At 41.5% G+C, this 23,613-nt stretch overlaps 1 protein-coding gene across 1 annotated transcript in view; it reads right to left on the reverse strand.

Annotated features, from left to right (window-relative positions):
• LOC129728920 (long-chain fatty acid transport protein 4) overlaps positions 1-22,151 on the reverse strand; it is an 81,458-nt gene extending 59,307 nt beyond the window's left edge. Inside the window, exon 1 of the mRNA XM_055687396.1 lies at positions 21,710-22,151. Coding sequence (XP_055543371.1) covers positions 21,710-21,730 — 21 coding nt within the window. The 5' untranslated portion in view covers positions 21,731-22,151. The remainder of the gene's footprint in view (positions 1-21,709) is intronic.
• Between the last annotated feature and the right edge of the window lie 1,462 nt (positions 22,152-23,613).

Below are 23,613 nucleotides of genomic sequence, written 5' to 3' on the forward strand. Positions count from 1 at the left end.
CAGTTGATCCTCAAAATATACTTATTCGGTAATTTAAAGATAAATTATAAATAAAAGATGTTCATTTTTGTACTTCTTCATCTATACGGAGTTTGATTTATTGTTGTATGGACTTTGATCCAGTCTATATCGCGTGTGTGCGGATTTCGATTCAAAAGTGTACGGGTTTTGATTCAGACAAAAAACTGTGTACGGATTTCGATTCAAAACATGTTCTATTTAAACATGATTTTTTCAAGTTTCGGAGTGATTTCAATCATTTTGCTGGAAAATAGTGATAAAATATAAGTAGACCTATAAGTAAATATGTCAGTTTAAAGCAATATGTGATTTCTTGATTTTATATTGACCGTCGAAGATTATCATGTGCTTAGGTGTACGGATTTCGATCCAGCACGGTAATACGTTAGCAAACAGTAGTGATGATCATAAAACGTGAGTTGCCAATTTCAGGCAATCTTTTCTTAGGGTAGTTTGGGGTAATTTGGACCCCTGGGGTGAAATGGACAGGTGCTTTATCTTGGAAAGTATTACATTTTTGGGTTCCATGTACTACTTCATCCTTTCCTTGAACTACTAAACCCTAACTAATATAAAAATTTCATGGTTTGCTGTGACAGGTGCACCGCAGTGCCAATGTAAACAAAGGAAACATCAAAAGTTGATTTTGCTGTAAGTTTTACGCTTGTGTATTTAAGGTTTTTTGAGATTTTCTTCGTTGTTTTCAGTCCAATGAGCTTTTCAGCCGTGTTTGTCTAGTAAAAGAGTACATTTTAATGAAAGATTGCGATAAGTTTGACCGAAAATAGTGGAAGCAAATGAGTCTTTAGAAAGGCGTCCTGTTTGGGGTAAAATGTACAGTTTTTTTGGGGTGTTATGGTCAGGCGAGTTTGAAGTAAATTCTTTTGTCGGACTGATGCCGCGGGCATATAAAAACGAACGGATAGACGGCGGTGTACAAACAATGAACTGTAAAAAGTGTTGCAGGCAATCTGGGATGATTTATCTGTACAAAAAGTGTTTTCAATGCCCCGCAGAGTGGCGGGTTTCTAAACAAAAGTTGGAAAAACCTATTTTTTTCTAAAATTCTTGAAAATGACGTATAATGCCAATTTTTGGGTGCTGAACTCATTTCTGATGTCCGAAAATGTTGTTCCCCTAAAATGCCGTTAAACCTTTCTTATTATCAGATTAATTTTTTTGTTCAGATCATGTTCAACATTGGTATACCTTTCTTTATCGAAAACTTTATACCCGTATTTTTTTTTTGTTTGGTCCTTAGTGTGATCCATTTTGGATTAAAGTTGCCAAAAATCGGCAATCATTTTTCAAAAAATTGTAACTTTTGAGCCGTTTGACCGATTAAAAGATTTAATGGAAAATTTAAGGAATTTGATAGGCCTTTCAGGGAAAAATAAGAAATCGTACGTCAACGTACATTCGTTATATATTGTTCCGTTTCGGAATTCGGGATTTACGGATTTGGAACGACGATATGCAAACCGGAACCCAAAAATTTGAAAAATACGGTTAATTTCATATAGGCTGTTGATTATCCGATCATTCCGAACTGTTTCACGAGACTGTACGGTACACAAGAGTTCTGAAAAATAACATAAATTTCCCCTCAAAACGAAACTTGTTGATCCAAAATCAGATCAAAATTGAGGGAATTAGGTAATCGAAGTTAAGCTCAAAACTGTGATTTTTGAACATAAAAATCATTGAAATTTCCTGACACAGCAACATTCAAAGTGCTGCCAAAAATTGGTATATCATCCGATTCTCATGAAACTTACATCATACATACACTGACAAACACACATACACACACATAGACAGACACATACAATCACACACACACATACACACGCACACACACACTCACACACACACGCGCGCGCGCACGCACGCACACACACATGCACACACACAAACGCGCGTGTGCGACACACGATCGTATACTCAGTTTCTAGTATGAATAATTGGAGAAGGGAAATTTTTTTTGGCCTACTGTGGAACCACTGTGCAATGCCTAAGAATTGCAGTTATCATTCCGTATGCCTGATACCACCTTCTACTGTGTATTAAGCAACTATTGATACTATAAAACTCACATTTTTTACCCTGTCCACATCACCCCAAACACTGTCCATATTACCCCAGTAGCTGTCCATTTTCACCCCAAACGATTTTTTTATGTCCGAAAATCATTATTTTTAGTTTCGTTATTTTTTTTTGTTCTTTTGACCTTAATATCAAGGTTTTTTCGTGTAGAAACATAGAAAACAGATCAATATTACTATAGTACATTACGTTTATGGGATAGAAAAAACAGGTTACGAAATAACAGGAGTTTTCCTTAGGGGGTCCAAATTACCCCAAACTACCCTACATCCTTTGCTCACGCATTTGCGTTTCACTGCCCACCTAAATCTGGCTTATAGAGACGCCCTTTCGATATCACTAATTTATAATAAAAAAGTTCTCCAAATCGAATCGGTTCATTGCTATGAAAATATAGTACATTAATTGAATCGATTGCCATTTCCTCGTTCAGATTTTCTCTAATTATCACCGTCAAAGATCGGTAGTGTATGTTCTTATTATCAAACCGATTCGCATCAAACCGATCGAAGCTGTAGGTTTCCAGTTATTAATGTTCTTGCCACTCATCGCCGTCCGATCTGCCCGTCTAAATTCTACTCAACCGAAACGCATAAAGCTGGAGGTAGTTTTTTAATTACCCACAACGTATAAACTTGTTCGGGATCGTTTGGGTACCGTACCGTCTGCAAATTTGGACACTTGATGATGATTTGATTGTATCATCTGTTGCCTATGGTAGCTCTTAGTTTTGTGTTCATGATCGATGGCGACCTTCCGGCGATCAAATTCGAAAGGTACTAACGTCCTAATGATCTTCGGTGGAATTTTTCACGCTGCACTGTACGAGAGCAGCCACCCGGTGAGACAGTCAAGGATGGTTGGAAGTGTTTCACTCGAAAGCGTCTAATTCAGTTTCGCTTACCTTCGTTTTGGTGCTTGGTTAGTAGATTCGTACATTGCCGAAAACAACAAAAAATGCCGGTCCATACGCGACCTTAGCTCTGGTCAAATTACGCCATCGATCGCTACTTGAGTGATGTGAAAAAAGGAAACTCAGGGCGGATGACGACCAGTGAAGAATGATGAAATTTTTGATTCAAATCTTTTTTTCCTTACAAGCTCAAAATTTCCCTCTTAGAGAATTATTGCTTTTGGAAATGCTGGATTCGAAAATATGTGGAACAAAGTAGTAATGGAAAAACATGTTTTCAACTGAACACTTCTCTCTGGAACACGCTAATCAAAAGATACAACAAACGAAATTATGTCTAATATGGAACCAGAAGCAAAGCTATACATATTGACAGACACAATACTTCACATCTCATTTCAGAAAGTGACGGAATAGAAAATAAACTGACTTTCAGATCCAGTGGAGATTATGTACTACAGTGGAGCATCGTTATAGCGGTCATCCACAAATTACGTAAGGGTTTAGAGTGAGAGAACACGTAAAGGGTAAAATATTCAAGTTTCCCCCATTGAACCCCCGCTTGTTACTATATAAACACAAAAACATTTAAAGTTGCCTTTTAAAGAGCATTGAGGTGTCACTGATTTTTATCACTATTGATTTAGGTGAACTGTAATATTTCGTAATGTTAGCAAAATATTTCGGAAAAAAATCCACATAGAACTAACAATGTGCAAGACTAACTGAAGGTTAACATTATTTATCATCTTCCGGTTAAAAGTTAGAAATGTTAGCCTATTTAGCATTGCAATATTCTGTGTATGTTATGGTAACGCCTGTTGATCAGAGTTATGTAAACCAATCTAACGTATTTTTTTTCCGGAACTCCAACTTCACTGATGAACAAGCTACTCCGGATACCCTTTTGCGGTAATAATTACAGCTGTTTCTTAGCTCGTACCCCTACAACCAGAATTATAGTGATTATAGCTTCATAGAATGCTTCCGAAGTCAAACTGCGCTGCTCTCTGCTGTTAATGTTCAAACGCGTTCAAACACTGCTAACGCTGCTGGGAGAGGGGTTAATTAATTCGTTTACCGTGAGTGATCATGATCTTGAGAAAGTGTATCAGCAGTAACTGACCCTCTGCTGCTGCTACTACTGCAGCAGCTGCGAACCGGTTTACGCAAATACTTAGCTCACCTTGAGGGCAGGTACTCGAGTTTCTATTCAGTCACCGACTTCTGCGTTAAGTGAGTAAAATTTTCACATCGAGTGCTAATTGCTACAGTACAGTGTTGGCGGTTCACAAGTTCACTCACTCGACTTCAACTCGTCAAGCGACGACGGGGACGACAGCACTGTTCATGAGGTGAGAGATTCTACGCACTGATATTAGGTTGAATAACATTAAAGGCAACAACAAGCAATCAAAACATTAATTATACATTCTAACATAATTCTTGTCCAAAACCTTCTCGTGCGATGCTCGATTTTTTCTTCAGTAGCTCAGTAGTTTGAAAACAACATCTTAACCTGACCACTAACGACACAAACGTTACGATGCAGCTAAGCCGACAGATGTGTGACACAATTCACAGTCGCTGCGTGTGTTATGTTTTAAGTCGAGCCTTAGATTTGCCGCTTCCAATTTGAACCGGTTTGTTTTGTGTGTATGGACATTGTTATGTTATAACATATGCTGTGGAACCTAGATTTTTTTATCAGAGAAATCAAGCACCTCGCCTTGAGTTGGTCCATCACAACGGCTCTCATAAAATATTATCTTTCGAAAAACTACCTATTTTGGATGTGACGCATCATTGATTCAACACCTGCTTTAAAAAATTTATAACTCATAAACCGCACACCGTAGAATTATAGATAACATATGGATTGGCTGTGAAATATTGTCAGACAATAATATAACTCGTAAGGAACATTCTCATCAATTATTTTATAAGAATGTTTTTAATGGCTTCGATCATAATCAATAAAGTACATCACTATTTTAATACTAAGTTTTAGATATCCCAATGAGGATGACGTATGAATCAAATTTCATAATCCTGGCAATGATTTTTGGATTTTTCCAATTTTTCTTTCGAATTACTGTAATATTCTAAAACCAGTTCATACACAAAATTTAATTCCATGTTTTTAATATTTCTCAAAACAAAACTCGAGCAAATCAGAAAACCTAAATCAACAAATGAATCAATCCCAGGTCTCTAAATTGCATTACAAAAAAAAACTTCAGCCCAGATGGGCACTGTTGAAGATTCCTGTTCTCGAATTCCAAAATGTGTTTTCATATTTATGAGAACCAATAAGCTCATTCGGTCCGATCGGCAACAGGGTAAAACCAATTCGACCGGTTTTAGTTGCAGGTTTTGACCGGATATCGAACTCAACCAATTATTGCATATTTAGATTGCTAGTAATATGTCGAAAATTGAAAAAAAAAATCACTCAGTTTTGAATTTTAAGATTTTTTTTTTTTTTTCTTCACATAACATTTATTTGACACGGCACAAATACAATTTAATGTTTAACGGCGCCAATTATATCTGATGACTTAAAAACTAAAGCAAATTTTTTATCCTCGCTGCCGACTACGAGCTGAAATTAAGTCTAACTTAAAACTAGCATGGGATTTCCAATCAGTGTTTTGTTGTTCAATGGTCGTCTGATAATCGTCGAATGGCATGTATGGATTCGTTCTGCTGAGCCACGATGTCGTGAGTTGGGACAGAGGCTCGTAGTCCTTGGGTCCTGGTTCTGTTGTGCGGGGTCTGGTTGCTGGTTTTGTGCTTAAGGTTCAAACGTGTTCTTGTCGTTTTGTTGGGTGTAGACGGAGGGGAACGGGACTAGACTGGGGCGTGGATGGATTTCAGGAAAACGTATATAAGGGACATGTAGGATAGGTCACGGCTCGCCAAGACATCACGAACAGGAACAGCCGGCTGTCTACCCTCGGCCTGCAGGGAAGCTATTAATTTAGACCTGGCGTCACGGTGTACAGGGCATGACCAAACCACATGCTCTATGTCGTGATAACCTTCACCACAGGCACAGATACCACTTTCCCCGAGCCCAACACGACGGAGGAGCGCGTCAAATCTATAGTGATTGGACATAAGCCGGGACATCACGCAAATGAAATCCCGACCTACATCCAACCCCTTGAACCACGGGTTCGTCGATACTTTGGGGATTATGGAATGTAACCACCTTCCCAATTCCCCTCTGGTCCAAGCATTTTGCCAACTGATGATCGTATTCTGACGTACAAGTGCGAAAAATTCATTAAAGGCAATTGGTCTTTCATAAATATCACCGTTTGTTGCGCCCACCTTAGCCAAAGAGTCCGCTTTCTCATTACCCGGTATCGAGCAGTGAGAAGGGACCCACGCTAAGGTAATCTGAGTAGATTTTTCGGATAAAGCACTCAGATGTTCCCGTATTTTCCCCAGGAAATACGGAGAGTGCTTAACATCTTTCATCGATCGGAGAGCCTCAATGGAACTGAGACTGTCCGTAAAGATGAAATAATGGTCCGTGGGCATTTTTTCGATAATCCCTAGGGTGTACTGAATTGCAGCTAATTCTGCGACGTAAACAGAAGCAGGATTATCGAGCTTATGGGAGACGGTTAAATTGTTATTGAAGATACCGAAGCCAGTGGACCCATCAAGAAGTGATCCGTCAGTGTAGTACATATTGTCGCAGTTGATGTTTCGATATTTATTGGAAAAAATTTTAGGGATCTGCTGCACGCGTAAATGATCCGGGATTCCACGAGTTTCTTCTATCATGGATGTATCGAAAAACACAGTAGAATCAGAAGTATTTGATAAGTCGACACGATTTGGAATATTCGAAGAAGGGTTAATATTTTGGGACATGTGATTGAAATACAATGTCATAAAACGGGTTTGAGAATTAAGTTCGATTAACCTTTCAAAATTTTCAATCACGGGACGGTTCAAGACCTCACATTTGATTAGAATACGAGAAGACAGGCTCCAGAAGCGGTTTTTCAATGGTAGTACTCTAAAACCTCCAAACTCATCGTATGGGTCGATTGCATGCAACCTAAGGCGATACGCAAACAACGATATTGTATTCGCTCCAGTTTGATCAAATGTGTGTTTGCTGCGGAGCGGAAGCAGAAACACCCGTATTCAATAACAGACAATATCGTTGTTTGGTAAAGCCTTATAAGGTCTCCTGGATGGGCTCCCCACCATTGTCCGGTTATTGTACGAAGAAAATTCACTCTTTGTTGACATTTTTTCATCAGATACCTCACGTGACAACCCCAGGTGCCTTTAGAGTCGAACCAGACACCAAGATATTTGTGTACCAAAACCTGAGAAATCGTTTTACCCATTAATTGTGTTTGAAGCTGAGCAGGTTCATGCTTCCTAGAAAAAACTACTATCTCAGTCTTCTCCGGAGAGAATTCGATACCTAGCTGTAAAGCCCAAGCAGACAAATTGTCCAAGGTATCTTGCAATGGTCCTTGCAAATCGGCAGCTTTGGCTCCTGTAACAGAGATTACACTGTCGTCTGCAAGTTGTCTTATCGTGCATGAATTTGCCAGACATTCGTCGATGTCATTTACATAAAAGTTGTAAAGAAGGGGGCTTAAACATGAGCCCTGGGGAAGACCCATGTAGCTAATGCGAAAAGTTGCCAAATCGCCATGCGTAAAATGCATGTGCTTTTCGGACAACAAATTGTGCAAAAAATTGTTCAAAATTGGAGAAAATCCTTGTCGGTGAAGTTTACCCGAAAGAATGTCAATAGAAACGGAATCAAAAGCCCCCTTAATGTCCAAGAACGCAGACGCCATTTGTTCTTTACGAGCATACGCCAGCTGAATATCTGTTGAAAGCAACGCAAGACAATCATTCGTCCCTTTGGCACGGCGGAAGCCAAATTGAGTTTCTGATAGTAGACCATTTGATTCGACCCAGTGGTCTAAACGACGGAGTATCATTTTTTCCATCAATTTCCGGATACAGGATAGCATTGCAATCGGCCTATAAGAGTTGTGATTAGAAGCTGGTTTCCCTGGTTTTTGGATGGCGATCACCTTCACTTGCCTCCAATCCTGCGGTACAATGTTTTGCTCCAGGAACTTATTGAACAAGTTCAACAAGCGCCTCTTGGCATTGCCGGGTAGATTCTTCAACAAGTTGAATTTGATTCTATCTAATCCAGGCGCGTTATTGTTACAGGACAGGAGGGCAACTGAAAGTTCTGCCATCGTAAAAGGTGATTCTATCGCGTCGTGGCCCGGAGACGCATCGCGAACAATATTTTGCTCAGGAACAGAGTCCGGACATACTTTCCTGGCAAAATCAAATATCCACCTACTTGAAGACTCCTCGCTTTCGTTGACCGTTACGCGATTCCGCATTCTTCGGGCTGTGTTCCAAAGAGTGCTCATCGATGTCTCCCTCGACGTCTCGTTCACGAACCGACGCCAATATCCACGTTTCTTTGCTTTAGCCAAGCTTTTAAGCTTGGTATCAAGCTCCGAATACCGTAAATAGTCGCCAGGTATACCTCCCGTCTGGTAGGCCTTAAACGCGTCGGATCTTTGCGTGTAGACATCGGAGCACTCTTGGTCCCACCACGGAGTGGGAGGCCGTTCTTTGATCGTTACGCCGGGATATTTCTTCGTTTGGGCTTGCAACGCGGCGTCGAGAATCAAGCCCGCGAGGAGGTTGTATTCTTCAAGTGGTGAATGATGTTCAATCGACTCGACCGCTTTTGAAATCATTTCCTCGTATAACTTCCAATCGACATTTCGTGTGAGGTCATACGGAATGTCAATTGGTCGCATGCGAGTTGACCCGTTAGTAATTGAAATAAGAATAGGCAGATGGTCGCTACCGTGAGGATCGAGGATTACCTTCCATGTGCAATCCAACCGTAGCGACGTCGAACATAAGGATAGATCCAAAGCGCTTGGGCGCGCTGGAGGTTTCGGGATACGTGTCATTTCACCGTTGTTTAAAATAGTCATGTCGAAGTCATCGCAAAGGTTATAGATTAAAGAGGAGCGGTTATCATTGTATGGGGAACCCCAAGCCACGCCATGAGAGTTGAAGTCTCCCAAAATCAAACGTGGCGAGGGAAGAAGTTCTATTAAATCAAAGAGCAGCCGTTGCCCAACCTGTGCTCTGGGGGGAATATATATTGAGGCAATACAAAGCTCTTTACCTTGCATTGTCATTTGACATGCGACAACTTCGATGCCTGGAATCGAGGGGAGGTTAATACGATAGAAAGAATAGCACTTTTTAATCCCTAAAAGTACTCCTCCATATGGGGTGTCTCGATCAAGGCGAATAATATTAAAATCATGGAAGTTGAGATCAATATTTGAAGTAAGCCAAGTTTCACAAAGGGAAAATGCATCGCATTTGTTTTTATTTATCAAAACTTTAAACGAATCAATTTTTGGTAAAATACTTCTACAATTCCACTGTAAGACAGAGATAGAATCCTTCATATACGCAGTTGAATTAGGCATCGAAGGATACAATCGCTGCAAGGAGAGGCCATTGGGCAGTCAACTGCTTCAAAAATGATCTAACTGTTGGGAGGAATGCTGTAAGAAAAATTTTAATTGGATCGGGTACATTGAAAGTTTCAAAAATCCAGTCCACAATGTCAGAAAATTTCACTAATCCAGAGTTTGTTTCATCAACTGGGAGTGTAAAAGGAGCAACTGGGGTTTTAGATGTTCCTGGCAGTGCTGGGAACTCCTTCTGGGACTTTAAATTTGCCAGCCCAGGAGGAGTTTGCTTCGGTTTTTCCGCAGCACTGTTTGGTTTGTTTGTAACTTTCATTTCACTTTGAGAAATCTTAGGACCTTTTCTGGGAAGTTTAGGAGAGGAAACACTTTTCCTCTTTCTAGACTCCCCAGGATTGGCGTAAGATGCTCCCGCTGGTGAATCGTCAGAATCGGTTTCCTCAGAGGGCAACAGATCGAAGGGGTTCGAAGTAACGGGAGAAGTGGTAACGGTCTTCTTCAGCATGTCAGCGTAGGAACGCTTTGAACGCTCTTTGAGAGACCGTTTTATTTTATCCCTGCGCTGCATGTACACCGCACATGTCGAGAGCTCATGCAGATTTTCTCCGCAGTGAATACACTTTTCAGCGTTAACACTGCAAGAATCTTCCGCATGAGACTCCCCACACTTGCCACAACGTGCCTTATTGCAGCAGTAGGCGGCTGTATGGCCTAACTGCTTGCAATTCAGGCAGTTCATGACGCGGGGCACGTAGAGCCTCACAGGGAGACGAACCCGGTGGATCGAGACGTGGCTTGGTAGTGCAGACCCGGCGAACGTAACTCGAAACGAGTCTGACGGAGTGTATACTGTTTTGCCACCGGTGATCGATGCTGACCGCAATTGCTTGCAGTCGAGCACCTTTACTTCGGGACACGTTTTGTTCTTAAAGCACCCTTTGGCACTTTGCAGTATACACTCGACGGGCAGACTCGAATCGGTTATGACACCGTCGATCTCCACGTCTCGTGCGGGTATGTAAACGCGATACTCGCGTGTGAAGAGCTCAGAGCAAGCTATATCGTTGGCCTCTTTCAGGTTACCGACCACGACACGGAGCTTGTTAGGCCGGACCTTGGAAATTTCGGTCACGCCCTTGTACTCCTTCATCAGGTCTTTAGAAATCTGCAGGAGGTTCAACTGTTTCGATTTCGGTCCCGCCTTTGGCCGAAAATAGACAGTATAGCTGCCCTGGGCTCCGTCTGGGTAAAGCCTGGGGCGAGGGGGGACTGAAGAATGAACAGGGGAGGGGGTAACAGAAGGGTCAGGGTCAGAGGGGTTCGGGGATGGTGGCGCGGGAGGCGAGGGATCTACATCCATCGCGCTATGTTTAGCGCACTAGCGCTGACAAGAACACGTACCTTTTTATTTCTCCCTTCCAGTAAGGTTGGTTGTCCGATCGTTCGAAGTAGCAGCCGTTACAGCCAGCAGCACCAATACAGCAGCACCAAACAGCCACCAGCAGCGAGCCAGGTGTGAGATCACTCCACACAGCGATACGACTCGCTGACACTGATGGCTTCTTCTTTTTCCTCGTTTGTGTCTCGTCCACTGCTGTAGCACAATCCAGCCAGCAGCCAAATCGGCTTACGCACCAGCTGGCAGTCACGATGCGAAACAGTTGCACAAAGGAACGACCTTGAACCCGGATTTATTTCACTCGACCAGGCAAACAATGCCAACACTTGTTCACACGTCTTTTGTTTTATACTCTATCGGACCGATCACCAAACACGTCCAGTACTGATGCGTGTTCGGCACAGAATCTAATTTTAAGATATCCGTTATAAATCTTCTCAGACCAGTTAAGATGACCTATGTTGCAAAACCGAGTCCTAATTGGGAATTCGGGTTGAAAAATTTCAGTAAAAGATGTTTATTCTTCATGTTTGCAAATTATGTGAACTGTAGTTTACTTATTATCATGGGCGCAGCTCTCAATTTTTTTAACAATAATGAGGCGATTGAGCGTAAAGAAAATTTTGTTATGAAGTGTGTCCCATAGCAAATTACATCACGAGAAAAACACTGTAGAAAATTACCTAATTGACCGACCCTTTTCAAACTTTCTGACAATAAAAAATAACCCATTAGTAAGCTTTTGGCATATTTATTTCATTCGACTTCAATACCATAACCGTACGCTCGCACCTTACGCTCAACCATTTTTTCTTCACGTCCTCCTCAGATTTGATCTCCTTGGGATGCTTTTGTAGTGCCTGTTTCATAATAGCTCAGTATTTTTCGATAGGCCTTAGTTCCGATGTGTTGGTGGAGCTCATGTCTTTGGGTAAGAAAATGACCCCGTTGGCTTTGTACCACTCCGGGACATAATTTGAAAAGTGGCCCGAAGCAAGATCCGACCAGACGATCGCAGATTTTTCGTATTGCTTCAACAGAAGAAGCACACGCTTCTGTAGACACTCCATGAAGCAGATCCTCCTGTTTACAGTCCCGGTAGTCATGAACGGTGCAATTCTTTTGCCACATGAGCGTATCACTTGCCAAATCAGGTTTTTCGCGGCAAATTTTAAACGTTTTTCTTTCCTTACTGCCCCCGGAACATCAAATTTGTACTGGGCAGCGAAGGACAGTAGCTCCGGAACTTGCCGGAAGTCCGCCTTGGCGTAGGTCTCATCATCCATGATGAGATAATGCAGATTGGCCCTTGACTTTCCCACCGTATTTTATCGTACGTCACGATTTGAAGCCTTTTGCACTTGATACATATGCAGTCTCTCCCGGTCCTTGGCTCTCTGAACGAAAGACTTGGACAAATTCAACTTTTTGGCCACATCCCTGACCAAAGCATTGAGACTCCGCGTAAACGCTTTCACGACACGCTGGTGATCCTGATCACTTATAGGACATTCCATTTTACCGCATTTCTCCTTACGTTCGATGCTCAGAGTTTTTTTTTCTTCATCTAACATGCTCAGAGTTTCCTAGGAACGTTCAATCACACGACTCACCGTTGACTGCACGATTCCGTGTTATTTTCCGATGTCCCGATGATAGCGCTGACGATTTTCCAGGTGCTTGCGCGTCGATTCGCGACATTGCTTTTCGGGTAACAGCGTCATTTTCAATTTTCAAAGAACTGACAGCGATAAAAGTACAATGTAAACCATACACTCCAAACTACTTCTACACAAATTTTCAAGACAAGATACCCAATGGGTAATTTTCTACAACGTTTTTTTTCCGTGATGCAATTTGATGTGGGACATCCTTTATATGGTGTAAAAATTGAAAACAGCCGTTTTTTATCAGTGGCGCCAGCATTGACAATCCATAAAAAAGATCACACAATCTTATGAACTGAGGCATTACTCGACAACTGCAAATCATCACACTTGTCAATTTTGAACTGGTCTTTTTTGTTTTATTGTGTGAATATGTCGGTATTTAAGGAGCATCCTGAAGCTATGAAAAAAATCGCAGAATTAGAGGTGATCACAACGCATTCTGCTGAAGACAATTTGAGCTAAAGATGAATTTGAGCTAAGCGTTAAAGGAAAAACAGCCACAGTATAACAAAAAAGACAAAGAGATTCTTCTGCATGACAACGCTCGACCACATGATGCTGCATCATCAAAACTTATCTGGAAATGCTGAAATGGTACATTCTATCTCACCCGAGAGAGTACACCTGACATTGCTCCATTCGATTATCACCTCTTCCGGTTAATGACATATCGCCTGGTCGACCTACACTCTCGTACGGGGGCCTACCGTGATTGGTAACGTCTCCGCCAACCACGCTCGACGCCTGGGTTCGAATCCTAGTGCCGACATAGGTGTCGATGGTTGTGGGGTGGCGTGATCCACTTCAACCAACCCAACTGGTCTAGACTCCATTCTAGCCGACACCGGAAGATTTTCTGAGGCGAAAAATCTCTGGGATCACGCCTTCCATCGCATGAGGAAGTAAAGCCGTTGACGCCAGTCCGTTAATCAACGGGTCGTAAGTTAGGGTCCCAGGTGGAGTCGCCTCCCGGGCGTCGGTGATTGGCACAACAACAGTGGCGGAACTAGACCGACGGAAAATAAGCGAGAATAAAAAAAACACTCGTTCTTTCGAATAGATGAAAAAATGGGCGCATTCATAGATAGTGTCAAAAACGACACGAGATTCATATGTCAAATGAGAAAAAGTTGTGTCTAGCGATGGACAATATTTTCAAAAATAGGAATGTAATTTTTTATCGTAAAAAAGCTTTGAATTATGGAGAATCGGTGTTTTTCAATTTGTATACATAATAGTATAAGGCAACATGTCTAATACTTAAAAAAGCAAAGCCTTGGTGCTACATTCCGATTTGGAACTCGAATTCTGTTTATTATACACAGACTTCGCAGTTAACTGTTTTAGTGTACAGGTCAAATGAGTGGCGAGCGCTACGATCCTACTGACAATCATGCTTGTCTTTTCTCCTCAGAGAATCGCTAGAGTGCGGGAGAACATAATTGCACTGCGGAAACAACTGCTCTCACACTAAAGAGCAAATCAACGCACATGCTAGAAGAGAAAAACGGACGATTTTTATCTGGTGAGCTTCCAGAAAATACCGCGGTGAAATCTGAAATCTCTGGCCTCTGCCATGGTGAACGCGAACGCGAGCGATGGGGCGAGAAACTTGCCGTAGGTAAATAAACAGCTCTCTTTACAGCTGTTCATTTACCTACGGCAAGTTTTTCGCTCGCGTTCGCGTTCACCATGGCAGAGGCCTCTCACGGTGTCTCTGGTTGAAGAACTTATCCAAAAAAAAAAATAGTATCGCTCTAATACTCGTCATTCGAAAGCTTGAGCTGTTCCCTTCAATATCCTACCAAAACTGAAATGTTCTATCGGGAGGTCTAGAACAATTTGTTTTCGAACATATATTCGTAATTGAAAAACTAGTTAAATGAAAATAAATAATATGTTTCAGAAATACAAAATTTATCAGGGTTGTCTGATCGTACTGAAATATTCAGGGTTGTTTTTATTTATATAACAAAACAAAGCTTTACATAATATCAGATTTTTTGAAAAGGGTTAAGTGGGGTAAAAAAGACCCTTGAAAATTTGGAGTCGACAAGACAAATAAAATGTTGTGACTTTGATTACATTGATTTAGAATGATGATTTTAATTGATGATTGATTTGATTGTTTTCTTCAAAAATCGACATTCTATCCTATAAAAAAATATAAAATGCCGGTTGTTAAGAGTTGCTGTCGTGGTTTCTTCAAAAAATGGTGATTATTACAGATCTTTTTTGCTTGTCAACAAAACTGGACCCTGTATCTAAGCTATACGTTTTATAGAGCAACTCAAGAGCTTTTATTTGATGTTATTAAAAAATACGCCGTTTTAGTAACGACCGAGAAAATTTCATTATTCATACATGTTTTAAATCATTATTTAAACCCATTGTGTCAGGAGCGCAACTCCGTTTTGTATCGATGTCCCCCAATCGAGCTTAAATTTCCAGGGTTTGTTCATCCATGAAATAATTTGTACATATAAGTTTTTTGGGAAAGGAGTTAGTGGGGTGAAATGCAGAGTGGGATTCAGGTGTTGGGGGCCCGGGACAGATTTTCGTGGGGCCTCTTTTCTCAAAAAAAAAAAAGTTGAAATGATTTAACGCTTCGCTGGAAGGTGACGAGCAAAACAAAAAAAAAGGTGTCCAATCTGTATTCACGTCTGGTGGTCTGAAACCAGGGGGGCCCCTCGTGTCGAAAGGCCCGGGGCATTTGCCACCCTCCCCCCCCCACACTTAAATCCGGGCCTGATTAAATGGCTTTTTTAACTCTAATGTCCAGGTGCTGCTAAAATCATAATTTTACTGTAACTTTGAGTAGAATGCATCAATTTTTCTGCAATTCGGTATGCTTATTGTACCATTAAGAATGTTTGAAGTACTGGTTACTAGAAATGGTCGGGTTTGGCTTTTTTCAAACCAGTACCCGAATTTTGTTTTTCGGTTGAAACCCGAACCAGACCTGAACCCGAAACTTTTTTTCCTGATCAAACCCGAACCCGAAAATTTTATTTTCGGGAAACCCGAACCCGAAGCTGTGAAACCCGAGGTCAATTTTTCAAACCAATTTGAGACTGGGATGTTATAGAGCTATAGCCTGCTATAGCCAGCAAATTAAATGTAGGTGCAAAATGAAGTTGCGCTCCTTGTGTAACAAGTTCAAATGATGGTCTAAAAAAATCGATTTTTTTTTTAACGGTACAATTTTGAATACGTCCAATAAAAGCTCTTGAGTTGATTTTTAAAACGTATTGTTTAGTTGTAATACCTAGTTCTGATGACAAAAAAAACTCCAAAAATCACCATGTTTTGAAGAAAAATGTAAATATCTAATTATGTAACCTCGACAGCAACTTTAAATAACCGATATTTTATATTTCTATAGGATAGAATTACCATATCAATTTTCAGAGAAATCGATTCAGCGTACAAAAAGTTATAGCTTCTTTTGTCTTTTCAGCAATTTTGGACTCAAAATTTTCGAGTCTTTTTTACCCCACTTTACCCTTTTCAAAATATCTAAGATTATGCCAAATATTGTTTCATTATATGAAAAAACAAAACTTGAAGGTTTCAACACTAGCTCAGCACCTAAATCCCTTGATAAGTATACATAGTTCCCATTCCACCAGCTTTTCAATTACAAAAAAAATGTCTGAAAAAAATTGTTCTGGACCCGCCGATAGAACATTTCAATTTTAGTAGCATATCAAAGGGGACACCTTGAGCTTTCGAATGATGAGTATAAGAGCGATACTAATTTTTTTCGGATAAGTTTCTTCTACCAGAGACACCGTGCTCTCTCTTGCAAAACAATGAACTATGGTGTACTTTCTCACGCGTATGGACATTACGCACAATTATGACACAGCAGAGCTATCTGCGGTGCTTTTCACAGTTTGTTTTTTGAGCATGGCAGAAGAGAAAAAAAGATTGGGAGAAAAAAAATAGACTGAGTTGCTCGTGCCGGTCGAGTTTACTTATGTCGAATTCGTTTTCGTGGTGTAGCTATACCTTCCGGACTACTCGCCAGTGAACACTGTGGTGTACTTCTACGTATTCTCTGTAGAGTGATTCACCCCTCTTGTTTCTATCAGATGTGGGGTGAGCTGGAAGTGTGTTTGTAATTTGGTTGAGACACTTTGGAATGGAGAAAGAAGCAGTGTGGTGAAAGCATTGCTACACGCAGGCACATACTGAAAGGAAAGTGCGCGGTGTTTTTTTTTCTCCGCTCTTTCCACATACTGAGAGAATGACAAGCATGCTGACAGTAACAGTCTTCTCTCGAGCCTACGACGACTGGCTTGTTGGACCAGCATCGTACCTCGGAACCAGATGCTGTCTCAAATCACAATTCATTTAAAGTTTAGAAAACAAAAGAGAAAACGTGTTAACTTCGCAAATCTTTATATTTTCGGAACGAAGCAGCGGATTAAGTCAACTGGTATTACATCCCTTTGGAACTTGATTTTCCGTAGCCAACTGTATGTGCACAGGACAATTGTAAAGATAGCGCTACGATCCTATTGACGCTAACGGTATCTTCCAACCGAGATTCAAACTAGCTTATCAAATCAGCATCGTACCTCGAGACCAACTGAGCAGTTCCTAACGAAATATCCCTATATATATATATATATATATATATATATATATATATATATATATATATATATATATATATATATATATATATATATATATATATATATATATATATATATATATATATATATATATATATATATATATATATATATATATATATATATATATATATATATATATATATATATATATATATATATATATGTATATTTTTTTTTCAATAGTGTTTTTTTGATTTGGATTAAACTGTACAAAGAAGTCATTTTACGCTGTTAGTTTTTTTTAATGAGCGAATAATTTTTGAGTCTTTCCGAAAAAATATACATATAAATGTTAAACAATAATGAGAGCATCGATAACAAATAGCTCACAAAATAATATTGAATCATCCTAGAACTGACATTCTGCTGAACAGAAACAACAAATTGGTTTTTATATAGAATTTATCCATTGGTGATGATTTTGGCTTTGGTTACCATTGCGGTGGAAGTCCCTACGATTAGCGGTCGTTGCCTCCGATACTTCCCGGGGACGTGGACGACATATAGCCTTTCGAGTCGCAGTACTTGTACGGTACACCCAAAGCATCAACAAGCCACTTATCGTCTGCTCTGATGCCAACGCGCACCACATATTCTGGGACAATACGGAGGTGGGTACTTTTTAGTAATGCTATTGGACAAGAGGTCTTAAATTTCACTCTATGTAGCGCCTGGATAACGGAGAGGCTCATAAACTGGCATGTCTCTGATGAGCCCAGTTTATCAGACCATAGACGTTGGATTGTCTTATGAATACTTTCGTGACTTGACAGTCACTGTGAGTCGAACGTCCGATCCCGATATGCTTATGAACAGGATAAATCTACTAAAACCGCTTTGCATTGCTTAGTGACGAAGATCGGTGAGTCACTGAAATATGAAGAGATTGCTTTTCTTGATATTGAGAGAGCTCTTGACAACACGCCCATTGCAGCAAATCAATCGGCTCTACAGGCTTTAGGTGCCCAACCGGTAACTGGGTTGCAGATAGGTCCAGTATGGCGGCCATATGGACGACAGTTCAGGAGGTTGTCTCAATCTCAGAAGAAGGGTACGTAGTTGCCAAGGTGAACGGAGTGTTCTACTGCAGTTGCTATGCTCCGCCACGTTGGTCTACCGAAAGGTTCACCCAGATAGTCGACCTGTTATCCATGGAGCTGACGGGCCTAAGGCCGTTGGTGGTGGCGGGTGACTTCCACGCTTGGGCTGTTGAGTGGGGAAGTCGCGTCACGAACCAGAGGAGTCAGATCTTGTTGGAGGCTTTGGCAAAGCTCAACCTAAATCTGGCCAACGTTGGGAACAATAGTACATATAGCAGAAATGGTGCGGAGTCGATAATTGACGCGACGTTCTCCAGCCCAGGACTGATCGCTACACTAATAACGACCACCGATCTGCTATATTGTAGACAACAACGAGAGGCGGCAAGCGACGGGTAGAGCCAACACTCTGACCGTCCGCGGGTAGAAGACATCGCATTTGCCGAGGTTTGCGAAGAGGCAATGAGAAGCGAGCTCGAGGGGCCAGTTGGCTCCGCCCGACTGCTGACCAACTAATCGCCAATCTAGGAATGGGAAGCCACCGGTTTACTGGTGATAGCCGGGAAAGCCGACCTTCGCAGTGCGTGCCTCCGTGTATGACGTAGGATGCAGCGTGAGCGAACCAAAGAAGAGAGGACAGAGCGCCGCGCAGCATTCGGTTCTGCAAGATCGATGCTAAAGAGTGCGATAAAGGCTAGCAAGAGGACCTGGCAATCAGGCTGGCGATAAAAACGGCCCCCGGGTTGTTCAGGGTAGTTATGGAGAGGTGCCTGGATGACTGTCTCTTTCCGGACAGGTGGAAGTGGCAGAGATTGGTCATACTGAAGGCTGGGAAACCGCCAGAGGACCCATCGGCATATTGGCCCATCTGCCTGCTGGGCACTGCGGGCAAGGTGCTTGAGAGGATTATCCTCAACAGACTGGTGAGGTACACGGACGGTTTACACGGTCTGGCAAGTAACCAGTTCGGTTTCCGGAAGGGCAGGTTCATGCTGGATGCCATTTCCTCCGTCACCAAGACGGCGGAGGTAGCACTCCAGCGTAAGAGAAGGGGAATACGCTACTGGCAATAGCGCCAGTTGGGACTCCATAGCGCACGCACTTAGGAGCATCCATATACCGGAGTCGCTGTACAGGATTCTGGAAAATTACTTCCAGAATCTAATACTTGTTTACAACACGGAGGAGAGTCAGAATTGCGTCCCAATCACCGCAGGAGTTCCGCAAGGTTGTATCCTGGGTCCGGTGTTGTTGAATGTCATGTATGACGAAGTGTTGAAACTCAAGTTCCCTGTTGGGGTTGTGATCGTCGGCTTTGCAGACGACATAACGCTGGAGGTTTACGGCGAATCGATCGAGGAGGTCGAATTGACGGCCGTGCACTATATACCCAAGGTCGAGGACTGGATACGCTCCAGGAAGACGGAGTTCACGGTTGTGAACAACCGTAAATCGGAGCAACAGGCGGTGGTCAGAGTCGGAGACTGCACCATCACCTCAAAGCGATCTTTGAGGCTCTTGGGGGTTATGGTGGACGATAAGCCCACGTTCGGGAGTCACGTCGACTATGCCTGTAGGAGGGCCTCATCGGCTATTGCTGCACTATCTCGTATGATGTCCAATAGCTCAGCGGTTCATAGCAGCAAGCGAAGACTTCTTGCCAGCGTGGTTTCGTCCCTACTTAGGTATGATGGGCCAGTGTTGTCCAGAGCGCTAGGTACTAACAGTTACCGCGGTAAACTGGAAAGTACCTACAGGCTCATGTGCGTGAGAGTTGCGAGTGCGTATCAATGTCATACGATGCAATCTGTGTCTAGTCCGGCATGATGCCTATCAGCATCGCCATCAAGGAGGACAGAGAGTGTTTCGATCAACGTGACACAAGGGGCATACGAGATACCAGAAGGTCTTTCTCGATGCTCCACTGGCAGCAGAAATGGTCTAACTCCACAAAGGGCAAATGGACGCACCGACTTATACCGGAGATATCCGGTTGGGAAGGGATTTTCGTATGCCCCCGTTTCGTAAGAGCGAGAAGCGACATGATGGCTGTGAGCGGGCCTGGCACTACTCCGGTCCGGACAATCTAGTCCGGTGGATGTGCGACGACCCGGACATCTGCAGCGCGGCCTGTGTGGCCGGTTGTTACAGGCAATACAGGTACAGTAATTACAGGCAATACATATATGCATTTGAGATTAATTTACTGAATAAACGTTAGATTCAAAAATGTTGTCCGAAAAACAAATATTTCAATAGCTGCTCTTTATAAAACTTTCGAGATTCTGATGGTAAAACGTGTTAAAAAGGCGTAAATTTAAAAAAATCAAGCAAACGAAATATTTTGAAACATGTCGAAAACAACTATAGTTAGAGATGTGCTCACTAGGAGGGTTTCTAATTTAAATTAAATACTAAATCGTTATTTTCGACCTAAACGTAACATTTAAATAAAACATGAATAAGCTTTGACATCGTTTAGTTAGGATTGTGTGGTTTTCAAGATATGAGCAGTAAGTATTCAAACAAAGTCACAAAACCTTGCTTCAAAGAGAAGATTCGTGTATAACATAAAAGAAGGGTTCATATTTTCCTTGAAGTTGAAGCATCAACAATGTCCCGGTTTCGAACATTCTGAGTGGACCCGTAAAGCAAGAAAATCAGGTTCCGAAATTGGATTGAATTTGCATAAACATGTGTGTCATGTGCGAAATATGTGTTTCAATTTCGCGCTGCTTGCGATCTTTAGTTTAGTTAGATCATCTGATCTCGAAATGTCAATGAAACTCATACTTATAGAGAAGTGTCATTCTAGCATAACTTCAAAGGCAAATATACTCTTTAACACTAACCGCCAGTCCGCGTTAAAAAATATTTGTGACAGTTTCAAATTTTATTAAATATTGTTATTTGCTTCGGTAATTTTTTTTCTGAGTTTCGTCGACTTTTGTGTAATCCAATTTTGGAAAACAAATAATGCGGTATTTCCCATTTGATGGCAGAAGCAAATAACTTTTCCATTCGCTGGTTGCTACATGAAAGCGTTCATGCAGTAAACGTTTTAACGCCAACATGCTATTGCTCATTTCACGGCTTATTCGCTTTGATTAGGGCGGGCAGTTAAACAGTTTAGATTGGTGCAATTTGCAATTCACTTCTAGAATGTTTGCTGGGAAAAGTTTGTACAATGTTCGACGAAAGTCCGTACAGTTTTCGATGGGTAGTAACGAAACGCTCAAACGCGATCGCAAAATGCAACTTCACCTTACATGCCATACCAAGAGTATCGAATTCTTACGGTTAACCCGGCGACATACTTAGGCAACCAACGATTAAAGTCAACGCACAAAGCTTCGCTGAACCGCTGCTTACCTTGATTTCATTGTTATTCATTGTGAATAATGATTAATTAATCCATATATAGGTTCCCAGTGGATTTAGCCTCAATGGTTTCTTCACCGATCGGCTCGGTTAATCCGCACAGTGTTGCGACAGCTGAAGACGACAGACCGCGATCACAACCGTTCACAGTTCACACGTACACTAAATTTCGAAATTTTTCCTCTTCGAACTACGGACCGCAGCCGATTTTTTTCGAATCATCCGGCTCATTAACCAGAACTATCACAAGTCATTTCCCAGATCAGATTTTTCCATTCGAATGAGTCAGGCCGAAACCTACCTTCCGTATCACTCACTGTAAACAAACGTTTTTCCGCAACGGAAACTAATCCAGAGGCACACACATGCGCTCACACGCTCAGTAAACCGGCTGCTAATCCGATCAAGTCGACGGTTCAAACAGAACTGGGCGCACGCTACAACAACAAACGGCCGGCTCGCGCTGCGCTGTTCAGACTGTTAAGTGGAAGCAAACGTGGCGGCGCCAATCGCGAGCGGAGAAATTGCTTAGCAGCCTAGCCTAGCCTAAGGACCTCAGCGGAGAGTGATGCAAAGATGCTTATTATAGCTTCTGCCTTGGATTATATGCGCTGCATGCAGGTCGAACCGTAAGGTCAATGCTACCGTAGTTGATGGAGCGGTGGTACATCTTCAAAACACGATCAAGTTAATTGATTGAGCTAACATTGGAAAAAAACAGGAAAATGTACGAAGCAAAGATCAAACACGTCTGGCCGTTTTTGGGTTTGTCGGGACGTCTCAAGTGAGCAAATTTTATTTATGCCAAATAAGATGATCACTGTGCAAATTGGTAAAACAAAATTGACCACTGTGAACATAATAATCTTCTACAATTTGACGGCTTGTCACAGATGGCTTAATCTTCCTGGCTCCAACAGCAAACAGCGTGAAATAAGTGCGCTAGAAATAATATTTTAAGCAAACTCGAAAAGAATACGAACATCTTCTTGCAATTTAATCGCTCTTGTGTACCAGCTACGTAGTTATATAATTCTTCAAATTCCCACTGAAACAAAAAAAACGTTCCAAAAGTCATTTAAAATCACGATAGGTCGAGACGGTTGTCGATAACGGTATTCCACACTGTAAATACATCGTGGATTAGATAAAATCGAAATTAGACGACCGTCAAAAGATTAGGGAGATTACGTTGATTCTGGGAGCCGTTTTGTTATCATGATTTAACACCTCACAGAGAAGCTATCAAATCAACCATCACAATCTGCTGGTGGTGAGTTTGAAGTTGAACAAACAATGACAGCTACGTCAATCGGCACTCAATAATAAATGGCGTGAATTTTTTTTTCTTCGATTCTGGCTTCTAATTCGTCTTTGATACAAATCTTCATTAACGTTGATGATCGAATGCATCAGATAGGGCGTCGTTGGCCCTATCTGATTCCATCTAAACTAGACAATATAATACACCTTGCTGTACATTGCGTTACATTGCGGCTACTGTCTTTGGGGAAAGACCAAGAATCATAACTTCCTATAACGTGTAGCAAACCTGTTGAGTTTTTGTTGACCAGCAAAAAAAATATACGATGTAACTGTGACAAGAATGATGTAAAATAAAAGAAGGAGAGCACACTGACCCCATAACCCCAAACAATTAAGACTAAAAATATGACAGTGTGCAACCAACCAGTTTAAAATATAGTGAAAATTAGAATGAATTAGAGAAAGATGTGATGGACTAAAAATATTGTTCGAAGACAATTGAAATAGCAGAAAAAGGGAAAAATCAACCTGAATATGTTGTTATATAACGTTGAAAATTTGCTCCATTTTGTTTTTAGAGTTCTGCAGTGTGTGATCGAGTAGTAATAAAATAAATATTAAATTAGGCT

The sequence above is a fragment of the Wyeomyia smithii genome, chromosome 3 (assembly GCF_029784165.1).
Source record: "Wyeomyia smithii strain HCP4-BCI-WySm-NY-G18 chromosome 3, ASM2978416v1, whole genome shotgun sequence".
Lineage (NCBI taxonomy): Eukaryota > Metazoa > Arthropoda > Insecta > Diptera > Culicidae > Wyeomyia > Wyeomyia smithii.